The sequence below is a fragment of the Mobula hypostoma genome, chromosome 13 (assembly GCF_963921235.1).
Source record: "Mobula hypostoma chromosome 13, sMobHyp1.1, whole genome shotgun sequence".
Classification (NCBI taxonomy): Eukaryota; Metazoa; Chordata; class Chondrichthyes; order Myliobatiformes; family Myliobatidae; genus Mobula; species Mobula hypostoma.
Window position 1 is genome coordinate 86,566,807 of NC_086109.1, and position 15,641 is coordinate 86,582,447.

General features: G+C 37.5%; 1 protein-coding gene across 3 annotated transcripts in view; it reads right to left on the reverse strand.

The window, feature by feature from the left end:
• Window positions 1–15,641, reverse strand: part of ctc1 (CTS telomere maintenance complex component 1) — a 79,000-nt gene that overhangs the window by 23,388 nt on the left and 39,971 nt on the right. For all 3 annotated transcript variants that reach the window (XR_010020171.1, XM_063066116.1, XM_063066117.1), the window contains 9 exons: window positions 14,768–15,422; window positions 9,187–9,276; window positions 7,299–7,439; window positions 6,792–6,886; window positions 6,216–6,325; window positions 5,644–5,809; window positions 4,404–4,481; window positions 3,094–3,259; window positions 709–773 (listed from right to left, as the gene is read on the reverse strand). Coding sequence is in view for 2 of the 3 variants with exons in the window: in XM_063066116.1 (XP_062922186.1) it covers window positions 709–773; window positions 3,094–3,259; window positions 4,404–4,481; window positions 5,644–5,809; window positions 6,216–6,325; window positions 6,792–6,886; window positions 7,299–7,439; window positions 9,187–9,276; window positions 14,768–15,422 (1,566 nt within the window). In the remaining variant the exon portion in view is untranslated. The remainder of the gene's footprint in view (window positions 1–708; window positions 774–3,093; window positions 3,260–4,403; window positions 4,482–5,643; window positions 5,810–6,215; window positions 6,326–6,791; window positions 6,887–7,298; window positions 7,440–9,186; window positions 9,277–14,767; window positions 15,423–15,641) is intronic.

Sequence of the window (15,641 nt, forward strand, 5' to 3'; positions counted from 1 at the left end):
AAGGTGTTCCCGAGTTTCCACCTGGAACTTACATGACTAACGGTAGTGAAAACCGAGCTAGTGACACGATGAAAGAAACCCTGAACACTGTTGCAGATGGAGTACCTTCATTGCTGCCTTAAATACCAGCAGTGTTAAAGGGCTCTTGAGTCACGTACAATAATGCTGATGAGTCAAGTGTGGGTAGCAAACACATCTGAAGAGCTCTGTCTGATCTTTGACAAGCAAACCTTGAAAGAGGTGATGTCCAGAGAAGCAAGTGGGAGTAAAAGGTAGGAAAAGATGCCAACTGATATCACAGAGAAGAAACCAAAATCCAACTTGTGGCTTACACCATGAGACCCAATACATGACAGTGGAGTGACCACTGAATATTCCTGGCATGTGTCATTCCAACATACGCCCTTTGTGTCTGAACTTCTTTTGCACGTATGCTTAGATATTAGTTATCCACTGTTAGTGGGAAAACATTCACCACACTGAAACAATCTCTTGAGTTTGATTACTTTACAATAATTTATAAGCTAGTGTGTGCACAAACTCTAGTAATCAGGAGCTAAAACTTCCTCATTTAGGTGAATTCCAAATTCTGAGAGATAATGCTAACTTTCCGTGACTTGAACACATGGGTGGCTCAAAAGTGACTGAAACAGAGAATCATCTTCTGGTGCTCATTTAAAAAACAGCTCCCAAATACTCAATGCTTACTTTGCATAAGCTTGAAATACACCATCTGCAGATCGGCAGGATTCAGAGCTTTGTGTACACCTTCCCTAAATGAAGAAATCAAATGATAATTTGGTTATTAAATACATTACTGAAAAGTGCAATTATTAAGACATGAAATGTGTATCCAGACTCTCAACTTCACTCTGAATTTTAATTCCCCAATCAACTATTTTTATACATAATTCTGTATTCTTCATCACGGAAGTACTTTGATTCATATGCTTTAAGCTCTTGAAAACATTATTTTTCACTCCACACTATGACCATTTACAACCATATTAAAAAATTTGGTGGCAGATTTTTAATCTGCACTACTCTGTCAAACCGGAGGTGGGGCAAAGTTAAGTTGGCGCTAAACTGCAACTCCTATGCTTGCATCTTCGGAAATAGCTCTATTTCCATCTTTAATATCTCTATTTTTCCCTTTCAGGGTTCTTTTGAAGACCTTGACCTGGCATTACACGCTGACTTCGGTTCTTTGCGGAAATGGGACCCACTCTCGGGGTTCCATAACTGGCCAAGGGTTTGGCCTGAGAGTCCACTCGACTTCAGAAGCCTAAGATTTCGGAGCTCTGGAGAAAGGCGGATCGAGGGTTGGTGTCACAGCAGGAGGCACATGTGTCGTTGGCGGGGGGAAGTCAAGACATTTGCTGTGGGGCCCGAAATCTTTGCGATCTTCAAGCACAGAGCTCAGAAAAAGCAACGTAATGGACTTTCAATGTCATAAACCAGCGAGTTGTTTGTTATGTCTCCCCGCTCCCTGGTGAAAAATGGAGACACCACCTTCTCCCTTATTAGGGAGAGAGAGAATCTGCAGTATGTTGAATGCAAGATGAAACGCCAAGTCTTTGGGGTAACTACAAGTCTGTGTCTTTGCTACTGCTTTGCTCACGCTGAGTGCTTGGTGGCGGTACCAATGCTTGCTTTATTTTTGCCGGGGGGGGGGACTGTTGCTCACTGCCGCTTACTCGCTGGAGGGAGGGGAGCCATAGGGGGACTTTGGGGTTCTTACGTTTATCCGTCATTCATTCTTTGGGGCACCTCTGTTTTCATGGATGTTTGTGAAGAAAAAGCATTTCAGGATGCATACTGTATACATTTCTCTGACATTAAATTGGACGTTTGAAACCTGAAATAAAGTTTTATTTGATCAAATTTAGCTTTCATCTGTTACAATGTTCCCTCTATTTTTTTTTTAAAAACTGCAAGGACCAACCTCGCTCTGCACAGGAAATTTATTGATTTATTTACTTATTTTACATGGCCTGAAAACTGCATGGGACATTAATATCTAGGCGCAGGAGCATTACAGTTACTGCACAGTTGCGCACCTGCACGGCTTAAGAGAGAATAGTAATCTGTTATCAGGTTATACTGAGCCAATATTATGCTGAAACTTTGATTTCAGCAGAATATTGGTACAGTATAACCTGGTAACAGACTGAACAATATAGAAGGGACACTTTCCCAATACAAGGTATATTGTGAGCAGTTTTGTGCCCCTTTTCTTAGAAAGGATGTGCTGCAACTGTAGGGGGTTCAGGAAAATGATTCCAGGTTTGAACAGCTTGTCATATGAAGAGCGTTTGACTGCTCTGGGCCTTTATTCTCCAGAATTCAGAAGAATGAGGGGTGACCTAATTGAAACCTATCAAATGGTGAAGGGCCTTGATAGAGTGGACATGGAGGATGTTTCCTGTGGTGAGCGAGTCCAAGAACAGAGGACACAGCCTCAGAATAGAGGGGCATCCTTTTAGAATGGAGATGAGGAATTTCTTTAGCCAAAGAGCAGTGTATCCATGGAATTCTTCACCAGAGGCAGCTATGGAGGCCAAGTCTTTATGCATATTTAAGGCAGAGGTTGATAGATTCTTGATTGATAATGTTAAGAAGGGATATGAGGAGAAGACAGAAGATTAGGGCTGAGAGGAAAATTGGATCAGCCATAATGAAATGGCGGAACAGTCTTGATGGGCCAAATGGCCTGATTCTGCTCCTATATCTTATGGTCTTATCAACATATCAGGGTCAGTTTTATTATGTCCAGCATATGTCATGAAATGTTGTCTTTGCTGCAGCAGTACAATGCAATGCATAATAGAAAACATGAATTACAGCAAGTACTGATGTATTAAATAGTTAAATTAAATAAGTAGTGCAAAAACGGGAATAAAAAATGTAATGAGGTCATGTTCATGGGTTCGATGTCCATTCAGAAATCCAATTAATCTTTCAACATCTATAAACTTGAATTTCTTTTAGGGACAGACCTTTTGCACATTTGCAGCATTTCCTACTCTGAATAGCTCCTTGTGCCCCAGCAATGTTTTTATCTTTTCAAAAACATTTTTAAAAAAAACAAACCTGTTTAAAAATACTGCTGCAACGACTGCAAACCCACTGCAGTTTCAGAGAGTGAACATTAACCACATGGCAACAAACAAGGCCCTGTTGGCAGTTCTCCTGCCCAGAGATTAAATTTCCAAGATAGACGAAGGGCTGCTCTGCAATTGCCGCACTGCTTAATGAACTGAAAGCAGATACAAAGAAAACATTGTTACAAGATAAAAATTAAAATCATTGACTTCAAATTAACCAGTTACACCATTTCCCTAAACATTAACAATGTCAATTCACTGAAATTCTTGCTACCATCATTCCTAAATCTCACTTCACACAGGTCAGTTTCAACCAGTATCTATAATATCCCTCACCGTTCCCCATTACTGTTTCCCTCTTTCACCTCATCTCTTTATCTGGCCATCACCTCCCGCTGGAACTCCACCTCCTTCCCTTTCTTCCATGGTCTTCTAACCTCTCCTATCAGATTCCCCTTCTCCAGCCCTTAGTCATCAACTTCCCAACTCTTTTCTTCATCTTTTACCCCTCTCCCAGTTTCACCTACCACCTCGCACTTCTTCCTCCTCTCCCCCCACCTTCTTACTCCAACTTCTCCACTTCCTTTCCACTCCTGATAAGGAGTCTCGGCCCGAAACATCAACTGTTTACTCTTTTCTATATATGCTGCCTGGCCTGCTGAGTTCATGCAGCATTTTGTTGTGTGTCTCTTTAATATCCGACTGTGTTAATAAAGTTACATTTTTCAGCTTAATTGCACAGTACTTTCCTTCTACAGAGCTATGCAAGAAATAAGCTATGTTTGATTACTTTGTGTAAAATAGCGGCAGTTGTTAGTTTACATCATCGTTCGTGTGACTTTGCCCTTGTAACACTATAAAGCTATAATTGGTTAAACTGCTCTCAATTCTCGTATTGTATAGGAGTACACACAATGGAGGAATTGGGACAAAACGTGACAGAGGAGTCTTTCTGCCCTTTCCTGGTTGTTCAAACATTAGTACCAACTTGGGCTTCTGTGTTGGGAATTGACCGAGAAACTGCTAAGTTTCTCAAAGGCCCATAATTCATTTTTTGCATTCTGTTCTGCATCAACTTTCAAATATTTGTTATTTAAGTTACAAGTTAAAAAGAAAGCAAAATGTGAAAACTATTTTCCTATGGATATTATGCTTCTAAAATTAATAAATTACAATGTCAATAATTAATTTATAAACTACGAAAAGTTTAGGAAGCCCAAAAGCAATGAACACAGGTTCTGTCAACTTAGTATATTAACCTTTTAAAGTAAGCAAAATGCAAATAACCATACCAACCTTTTACCGTCCAGTGAAGACAACTCAAGGACAGAGAGACTGCTAGAAGGCACAAATCTGCAGTACACATTGTTGTGTCTGAAACAGAATTTGAACAGATTAAAATGAGATGGATTTTATTTTCAGGAAGAAAAAAAATCACTGTACGGCCAACATGATGTCCTTCAAACATATAATCTTAACTACAGGACAAGATGACTCAGTCTTTTTAATTAGATCCAAGAATAGTCCTTTAAAAACATAGTTGAGTACATAAGACAAGATATCAACAAGTAAAAATACATTTCTCAGTAATAAAGATGCCAGAAACATTGAGAGTCAGTATTTTTGAAGAAATGAAGAATAACTTCATGCCCACTGCAACTGACACGAAAATGTTTTCAGTACTCAGCATCTATACGAAACCTACAGTATTTTAGCATTCTCTTTATTTCCAAGCTAAATGCCCCTGAAGGGCCAAAGCAGTGAATTAATCACCTCTTGAGACCCTGTTACAATCTATTCAAGATTGATTAAATCAAAACGATGACAATTTGCCAGCTGCAAGGGTCCCATGTGGCAGTCATTTGGATTGAGCATGAGGAAACTCATTTCAGTAAGGAGTTTAAACCTTTGAACCTGAGAGGTGAGCATAAATGCTGTGCCAAACGGTAACAAATTAGGAATCATGGGAAATCTGACATTAAAATCCAATAACTACTGAAACCCAACAGATGGGTGCAAAAAGTGATAAACACCACAAATTAAATGCTGATCTTTCACCTCAATGGGTCTACGTGACAAAAGGAGTTAGGCTTTAGAACAGACTCATGTATTTATTTTTGAGCACTGCACCTTGGAACTTGAAGAGGTGCAATACTTTAAATTATGAAGACTTGTTCAATAAATTTGGCTTGTATTTTCTTGTGTATAGGTGAATTGATAGACAATTTCATTCAAGTGTTTGAGATGACCATGAGATGGTAATTAGTTCCCTAGGTGGATAGGCAAGGGGAAATCCAAACTTAAAAAGTGAGCTGAAGCCATAAAACACATTTGCCTACAAATGCCAATCGAAATCTAGAGTTCTCTTGCAAAGGTCATGGAGCTATTAACATACTGGTGACCAGATGACAGATTTGAAAAGTGAAAGCATCAAGGGAGCTGGAGCCAATGCAAATAAATCAAATCAATGGGCAGCAAAAAGTAGGTGACAGCCGACTCAAAAAGGCTTTCATGTTCATAAATAAAAAAAACTAACCTGGATATAATTCTCTCCAAATTATGAAATACCACTATCGTTCCTGGTAAGATCCCAATGGTATACGTAAATTGTAAGAGATCTACATAGACATTCAAGGCCGTGGCTCTATTCGGAACTTGTCCAACAGTGAACTTCAGATCCCAGTCACCAGGAACGAATACACCTATAAACAAGAAAGAGGCAAAGAGTGTTAAATGCAACAAAATTCATTCACCAGGTAAACACTAAGAAATTAACCTTACTGTAAGCATCCTGGCAAACATGTCGAGCATAAAAAAAAGTTGAAAGCTCCGTCTAAAAGATAATTCTTTCCTTGACCTTCCCAATGGTGGGAAAGAAAGTGGTATGTTTTTCCTTTCTTTACTGAGAAAACAGGGAACCACCTCTTAGCATCTTCCCTGGTCAGCAGTATCTAGGAGTTAATGAGAAATTCTGAACAAATCAACGCATCCAGCATTTGTCACATATTATTGCTACAACACATTGCAACATTTCAACCCAACACAAGACACCAATTTCAGAAAAACACTATATAATTTTGTGTACAGCTGGTAATACTGCATTCTTACCTTTAGTATCTATATCTGTTATAGGAGCTGCAAAGTTGGACCATCGTTTGGATTCTAAGCACACTCTTTCCAATACAATTCCAGTGAAAGAGACAAGCGATGCTGAGGAACTGTTAGACAATCCAAATAAGACTCTAATTGAGGATATTACAACAGTGCCAATTCGCCTTTTTGGATTTCTGTTAGCTACATTTAAGGATATTTAAAAAAAACTTGAGAAAAGTTTCAAACAGAAGTTAACATATGGATTTATAGAAATATAGTGAACAACATCAACATTCCTTTGAAAACATGGAATGCCGTATTGCATGAGTAATTCAAAGGATTCCCACTCCACTTGCTGCCCGATGATCCCACTAAAAAGGATAAGATTAAGTTCAGACATAACAAAATGGTGCATAATGCAAAACCTTTTTCTTCTATGCAGTGTTTAAACTTCAACTGTAAAATGGCTATTTAGATTCGGACATTTACTTTATCTTGGAATACCATGAGTCATAGTAAATCAAAAGATGGAGGACAGAAAAGCAAAAGGATAATCAAATGGTAATATTCCATTTTCATTTCTGTGCTTACCTGCCAGAGAGTATGTCTTGAATCGTGCTTAGATGAGGCATTTCTGAGGCCAATTTTTCAAAGTAAGCAGGCATATTTGTGTGTTTTTCAGAAAGCTGCAATGTAATTAATTTTACAGTAAACAATATGTTCCAATTCTATTGCCTGGAGAAAGATGTATTTAAAAACATGAGCCACAACCCATAAAGCTAATACAGTATATAAAACAGCAACAACCACAAAACAAGTTATCCCTGTTAGAATAAGAAACAAGAACAGATCTTTTATTTCTTAATATCACAGTAATCATCCTTCACTTGCTTTCATTGACTGTCATTGCTAGTCACATGAACTGCAATCTTAAACCATCAGGAGTACACAATACAACAATACCTAATTACTTTTATATTAGATATAACTGCAACTTATCTAATGCTGCAAAGCACACTAACAAATCAACAAAATCCTGAAATAGCAAAAATGTTACAGTGCCTCTGTTTTTCTTTGATTTCTGTATTACCAGCTTACTGGGAATTGGCGTAAAGAAGAGAACGTGGAAATATACTGAAACTTCCAGTCAGGTTGAACGACGAGGCTGCGAGGGCAGTTCACACTCTGAAGAGTTTTCAATGGAACAGAGGAAGAGTACTGCTCAAATACAGATGTGCCCTGAAGGAGAGAAATAAAACAAGATATTAACCACCTTTTCTTTAAGTGATGACTACACAAAATCAATTTGCTATAACATTTATTGATGCAAAGTAAAAATCAGAATGCAGTCCTTCTGGCCCAGATCTCACTTGCACGGACTTGCAATTCCTAGTCACAACAAGAATGAACTTGTCTTGAGCTGGGATCTGGAGAGCAACAAAGTTTGCCTGAAGCATCGTGGATACTAGCAATGAGGCTTGCAGAGAACCATGAACTGAATACTGATGAAGCTGTGCCCTAGAAACTCTCCCCAAAACCAACAAAGCTAACACCACTTTTACTCTCAGTTGTTAGGGTTTTTAAGACTGTTAACGCATAGAAAGAGATGAGAAACTGTTGCATTCTGATTTTCATTGAAAGGCGGCTAAACAACAACATGCCTGATTTAGTATTTCAACTCGACAGGATAACTATTCCGTACAAGTAGGAGCTCCCTGTTGGAGAAATCCAGAGGAGATGGACTCTATGCATACATCAACAAAGGTTGGTGCATGAACTCTTCCATAGACAGCAGTCACTGTTCTGTGGCAATTGAACAACATATAATTAAATTCCAGCCCCCTTCCTCCCCCACCCCAAGTGCTAACGTCAGGGAAGCACTGGGAGAGCTTTACAGTATCAACAGAACAAGCATCCGAGGAAGGTGTCTTCATAATTCACTCATACAGTTACTTGCACATTGTACAAAAAATAGAACAGAAATGAACATTGAAGAACTTCATAAAAAAATCAAAGTGATATCTGTTAAAAGCAAAAACATTGCAAATAATTAAAACAGAAATTTACTTTCTTCCCCATATCCTTACTGAAATTTATGGGAATGGGATTTTGCCCTGGGTTTAACCCAGTGTCAGGAAACACTTTTCAGTGCAAATGCCAGTAATGTCAGTAAGATCACATTCTGACTCTGCACTGCATGGACAAATGTGGCGCTATCTTTCATCCAATTCTGTAACTTTCACATTCAACTACAAATGTTCAAAAGTCACTAATTTGCTGCCATTTAAACTGAATAAGACTGCAAGTTAAAAGGAGAATTAGGCCATTCAGTCTATCAAGTCTGTTCCACCATTCCAACACATTCATCATCCCACTTAACCCCATTCTCCTGCCTTCTCCTCATAATCTTTGACACCCATACTAATCAAGAACCTATCAACCTCCACTTTCAATATACCCAATGACTTAGTCTCCACAGATGTCCATGGTGATTATTTATTTATTTAGAGAATACAGCGCCGAACGGACCCTTCCGGTCTAATGAGCCAAGCCACTCAGCCACCCACCTATTTAACCCTAGCCTAATCACAAGATAATTTACAATGATCAATTAACTTATTAACTGGTATGTCTTTGGAATGTGGGAGGAAACCAGAATACCTGGAGGAAATCCCGCGGTTTATGGGGAGGAACGGAAAAAAACCTTACAGATATTGTCAGAATTGAACTCCAACGCCTCAAACAGTAATAGTGTTGCTCTGTTATGCTTCTGTGGCACCCCTATTCCACAGATTCACCACCCACTAGCTAAAGAAATTCCTCACCTCTGTTCACCAGTAGTTTCTTTCAGAAGTATCAACATTTACCAGAAAAATCTGGGCCAACAGGTTGTGATTTTTTTTTTGTCATGGCAATGAGTTCAAAAACAACCGCAATATGCAAACCGCCATGATTGTATATTTGTAATCAGGTTTTAGTTCCTTACCACCTGCTTCAGTCCAATGACTCTGTACACACCCCCCACACTTATCAAATGGTACCACCGCACAGCTTCACCCACAAAATCCAAATGCACCTGCAAGAGACAGAAGGAAAATATTATACACTATTTATATCTTCATGGCAAGTGCAAAAAGACTAAAGCTTAACAATTACTCCAGTGTTTCTTATTTGTGTGTCCACAATTATGTTGTTCAAGTATCCAAACTTCTGCTGTAGCTTAAAGAGTAAAAATGTCAATATTAAATGCAGTCATTTGAAGTGTTCACTTTTATCACAGAATATTCTAGCAAAAAAACTCCAATGGCAAGGGATCAGTATGAAACAAACAAGAACAAAAACCAAAGATGCAATGCTAGCATTTTGAATGTATATCAACTGCTTTCAAATAGCTAATATTTTGTAATGAGCATTTTATTAAGTTGTCATTAACACCTGCATGCACAGTCAAATATTAATACTAGCAATGGGGAAAGGAGAAGAGGACAAAATGGAGCCATTTGGAGTAATAACTTCCTTATCCTGATACTATCAAAACAGTGATTTTAGGGTTTACACCATTCCTAAATCAAGGTATACCAAATTCTGAGTGAAATTTAACACCAACACATCAGCCATTTAATGCAATTGATCATCTATACCAGCTGAAGGGCAAAAATTTATCTCAGCAGTTTCGTAACCAAATTATGTTCAAAATGACTGAACAATGCTGTAGAGACAAAAGAGGAAGTAGCGCGCATGTAGTTCATTTCAAGTGCTTTCAAAATTAAAATTTACAAATATATCAACAAACTACTTTGGTGCATTGGTCTGAACTAAAATTAATGTTGCTGATTAAACAAAGCTTTTTTGATCAAATGATTGTTAGATCCCAAAATTAAACAGTTTATTTGCTCTTTGTATGATCCAAAATCACGAAAATTAAAATGGGGAATTTTAAACAACAGACCTATGGCATTGCAATCCTTTATTTCTCAATTTGACCGAGTTTGCTTGAAAATCATCAACTGATTCTCAAATAAAGCAACAAAAAAAGTCTGAAACGTATGGCTTCTATAATTTGGTCCCTCTGACACTGAACAGCACATTTTAGTTCCACAGACAAATCAGAACTAAATTTAATACAATGGCATTTCTCAAATTGCCATCCAATGTTTCTACAAAAAAGGACGAAACTTTAATTGTCTTTTACCACCCATATTCCTGCATTCAAGGATTACATGCAAGATTTCTTTCCATGAAACCCAAGCTGCAATTCATCTATTAACTATACTCCTGGTTTCAAAAGAAATCAAATCCATAGAGGAAACTCATTTTACAATTTTTGCACATTTTACAGAAAAATACAGAAATCAGCAATAAGCTGATTGTATGAAAGAACGGAATGCAATGTGCCCACTTTCACTAGATTTAAGCCAATTTGCATGTGCGTGTCTATCTGTGGAACGGATGAGGGTAAAAAGAGTTCCTTCTAAACCAATGGTCTTTCAGCTGCCAAACAGCAGCTACAATTTGTCCAATTGTTGTGTAAAATATTAGCAGAGATATACAAATGCCAGTCACATACAAAGCAACAGAAATTGTGACAAAAGATCCTACAAGAATGCCCTCGAGAGAAACCACCTGGAGGGAAGATGTGCAATTCATGAATCAATCTTTTGTACCAAAAAATCAGATATTATTTTAATTATCAATCTTGCCTTATTTGCTAAATATCAGATTGGTCTTACATACAGAATCCATAAACCTGTAATGCAGCACTAAAATCATCTACTAAAATCCTGAGGTGTGGTGAACTTCGGGACCACATAACAACAAATTACCACATTAATGAATATAGCACAGTGCCTATAAAGAAATTCCATACAGGGAACTCAAATATCTGTCCAATATGTTAGTGAGAAATTAAGGTTGCATTGCATTTACTAATTATACACAAGAATGGATTTCATCCTTCAAGTGTAGAAAAGGCCACAATTTGATTGTATCTGTGGACTTTGCTTTCACCTTTTACTTCATAGGCTTTAATGGCTGAACATTAGACAACATTGACCATTTCAATCAGGAAGAGTTTGGGTTATTTGCAAGATACTGTTCAAAATAAACAAATTTTCTTCTACACGTTCACCAATCAACCATCTAGAAGATATTCTTCGCATTCATTCTTATTTTAAAAAACTTGGTACATAAAGTGTAAACTGTACATTAACCATAAACTGTATTAACCAGTCAAGAGATACACTGCCAGCCATTTTGTTGGTAATAGTTTTATCAATTTGTTGAAAACCTTATTAAAAAAATTACCTATCTGTAACTTTGTTTACCAAAATGCTATCCTTGCCCACTTTACTGTAAACAAATGGCTCAGTTTCTTTGTATAAAAGGACAATATTGAAATAATGCAAATGTTTTAGATACCTACATCTTTCATTTCGTCATACAACCTAATGCATTTCTCTATTATTCTCTACTGAAGGTCAGTTGCATTTTTCCCAAATTTACACAAGCTGAGGCACAGCTGAAGAAAGTTCCATTTGCAAAACCCAACAGTCAATTTTCATTCTTAAAACCGTTTCTAAATACAATCATCTTAGTCTTAGCGCATGAAATTAAGAGGTTACTACCAGATTTGTTTGAAAGACATTTCTCTATTGTTTCTGATGACAATATTCAACAAAAAAATGCCACATTATTTATTCCCTGCATTGTACCGAGCACATACAAGCAGCAGAAACAGTCACCTGTCTGACATCTCATCTTCCTCCTCTTTGAAAAACTTCAAGGAGAATGCGTCAAGTGACTTAACATTTTAAAAAAACTAAAATAGCAATATTAATGAAGCAATTTATGCCATCAAGCTATTGATTTCTTTTCAGATTTCAATTTCGATTTTAATTTCTTCACGATTTTTTAAGAAACAAAAATGGTTTGAAACATTTCAATTTGGAAATGCATTCAGAATTACCTTGCATTCTAAATTTCAGAATGACAGAGAAGCCAACCAGAAGTAATAAACTTCAGTCATTTGTTGCATCAAATACATTTTTTAATCCTACCTTCAAAATATTTTCATCTGGATTTAATTAAAAGTTAAACCTAGAATCACTGATCAACTGGTACTTGAATGATTATACCAAAAGCAATGATACATTTAAGTTGTTCATTCTTTATTCTAATTGATCTTCTAATATCTCGAATTGAATCTCAATACCTTCCACACATATTACAACTCAGGGTGGCATATGATGGATATTGCAAACAAAAAGAAACCTGCACCATTTTACTGTTAAACCAAACTGGTCAAATGTTTTTTAAAACTTTCAAAACTATCCATTTGGAAAAAAAAGAGGAAACCTCATGCGCAATTCTAGTTTCATTGGAATTTTTTTTTACTGATGGAAAATGGAAAATGAAAAATAACAGGCAGTGTATTTTTCGTTGCGATTTACCGAGAATGCAAGAGTTAATTTTGCACCCTTTTACTGTAGAGCCCACCAAAGGAACAATGAAGACATATTAGACAGACTGCAGTTGTTGCAAAAAGCAGCGTTTAACAGAAATATAGAAGTAATTATGACAATCCTATGCTTGTGTGGTTTCCCCACTGCCCCAATGTACATGAGGAGAAGCATAGATTTTGTAATAAAATGGCGCTTCCTCAAAGCTAGTCGTCTTCACTGTACAGATTAGGCAAAGCTGAACCTACTTCCGGGCACCCATAAATTGGCGGGAAGTGTCATATGAACCATATGAAAGTAATTCATTCAAAAACATTAAGAAGATTATACAAAATATTTGGTCAAAACTGCTAAAACAATGAGCTTCATTTATGCACTTACAGCTCTTAAATTAAACCAGGAAAAAAAAACATCAAGTGCTCGATTTCACATTTGCCAAACAATAAAATTGAATTAACAGAAACTGTACCACAAAATAAGTCATTAAAACATTGCCTACAATTTTTGGGGTTTTTTCAGCTACATTTTTGACTGCTAAGCAATGTTGGGAAATTCACAAAATGGTTTTTAAAAAGCTGGAAAAAATTAACAAAGCATTGCTAAATACAAAAAAGTGACAATTACAAAATTTCAGTCCCTGCCATAAGACTTGGATGCACTACCAAACAGAGATTTACATTTGGGTAGTTCAGGAAATTTTGAAAATGAAATGGTTTTGACAGTTGAATTTTTTCCACAAATTTGCTAAATTTCATGGCAAAACTATATCACCATAAAAATAAGAAAATACTGATTTAAAAACCTGCACCCTTAATTATGCAGATGACCATTTCTGATGCTTCATGTGATCCATTCTTTCTACAGATAATAATGAGTTTAAACAGAGCAATATAGGAACTTTTGAACTCAGAAAATTAATCAGGCCACCATAACAAGACAAATGAATGTTTATCCTGCAAACAGAAAATGATGAGCATAATATATCTGTACAACTTTCAAACAAGTAGTAAGATCAAGGTTAGAAGGTTTACGTACGGCTTAGTTTTTGTTTGAATTGGTATATCAAAAAAATTTAAGAAATTCTGAAGTGAATACTTAGAACAATCAATAAATGCTTGAGCAGTTTTATTTTTGGTTTTCTTGCACCATAAATAAGCTCAGACATGAAGACCACCTTTTTAATAAACAGTTATTAGCAATCAATCATTTTACTGTCACAGATTTTGTTTATATCTGCCAGACTTAATTCTTAACCAATTTCTCAAAAGAGTTAAGCTGGTGTAATATAAAAGGCTATTTGTACTGTGGCAGTATCAATGCAGCTGATTTTTTTTTAACTTTGCAGCATAGTTTCTGTTGGCTAAGGACAATTTTAAAGATTTTTTTATTTCTGAGATCAGGAGCTTCAGTTTTGTAAAGAACTTTACCAGGCAAAGTTGAAAATTTCATGATTAAGGAATATGTACTTTCACAATTAGTAATCTCAACTACAAATTAAACAGAATAGTTAAGATGGCTGATTAAAAATTTCCCCACACCAAAACCTTAAAAATGCAAAATTACAAAATACATGAAAAGAGTCGATTAAATCATGTGACACCCTCAGTACAAACAGTTAACAAAGCCAACACCCAAACAAAGAAATCTTTTAATAACTCATGGATCACTTCAGATTTAGTTGCATTCAGTAAACAACTTAATCGATCACAACCTCGGCAATACTTGTTTTCAACCATAACCTTGTAAACATACTGAAGGTCATCAGTAACAAATATTATTTTATTATTAACCCACTGCAATATATTAGTCGCTTGATGACTATTAGTCTTTGGAAGCATGACCTCTGTGCAGTTCTGCAAAACCAAAAAATATGAGCTTTATTAGGGGAAAGAACCTAAAGGGTTAATGGTGTCGTTTATTTGTGATTTAGAAGATTTATCCAAATAAGGTTTGCAAATCTACTAGAAGTTTGTGTCGAATTCACTTCCATTTGAAAGAGATTACAACACAGCACAGGAACAGCCATGGCTGCTATAATTAGGCAGCTCCGATTGTGCTGCATCAAGACACTAGTTTTCAAGGACAAAGTTCAATTAAAATAGTACTTACTTGTGTACGGTTGTTGTATTCAGAACAAAGAGTGAGATCTGCTTCCAGTTCTGGCAATCCCTCGATGCTTCCTTCGTCTTCCCACTGTCTGGGGCTTCCTAGAACGAATGCAGAAGCGTGGAAAGCCAGTCCCAGCCCTGTCTTAGTCCTCTTGCTGAAAACCTCGCCAGAGCCATTAGTATGCTCAGAGCCTTCGTTTCTGCCATATTGACAGTTCCTAAGCATCAAGGCATCTTTGTGAGTTACTACCATTAACTGTGCAACGCAGCCCGCGCCGGAGCTCTCGTGTTTCCTCTTGCCCTTGCATGCCGCCGGGCGACCGGTGCCAGTACCTGCTCCCCGCAGCCGCCGCTCCTCGCTCGCCGCTTCCCTGGCAGTCCATAATGGGTGTGAACAGACAGTTCTTCTACTTTCACCAACATGGCCTTCTTGCAGCACAACTTCCTCCAGCAGAGGCATTTTGGGAAGGGAAGGGCCCTCCTGCTGCTGATTGGACGTGATGCTATTGACCTCATCGTTTTTGCATGCCCCACTGCAGCGGCTGCTGCTGGTGTCGGCACTTGCACCAGCGGCTGGCTGCGCTGGGCTGGGTCCCGCTGCTCTCGCACCTTTCCCGAGCGCCTGCACGTCGCCCGCACAAAACTGGATGTAGACCCTGTTTCAAAATAGGACACTAATTAAAACAAAAAAAAAATACAAACTGGTGCAGAGAGAGAAAAGGGGGCACTCAAATATTGCAGTAAGTGTGCGTGTGTGTGTGTGCATTTTGGAGAGTGTTTGCATTGCAATGAGCCCCCGCAGTTTTGGGGGTTTAAATGGCAAAGCAACAGCAACAAAAGCGGAGCCCTGTGGCTGAAACCAGAGACTGCTCAGT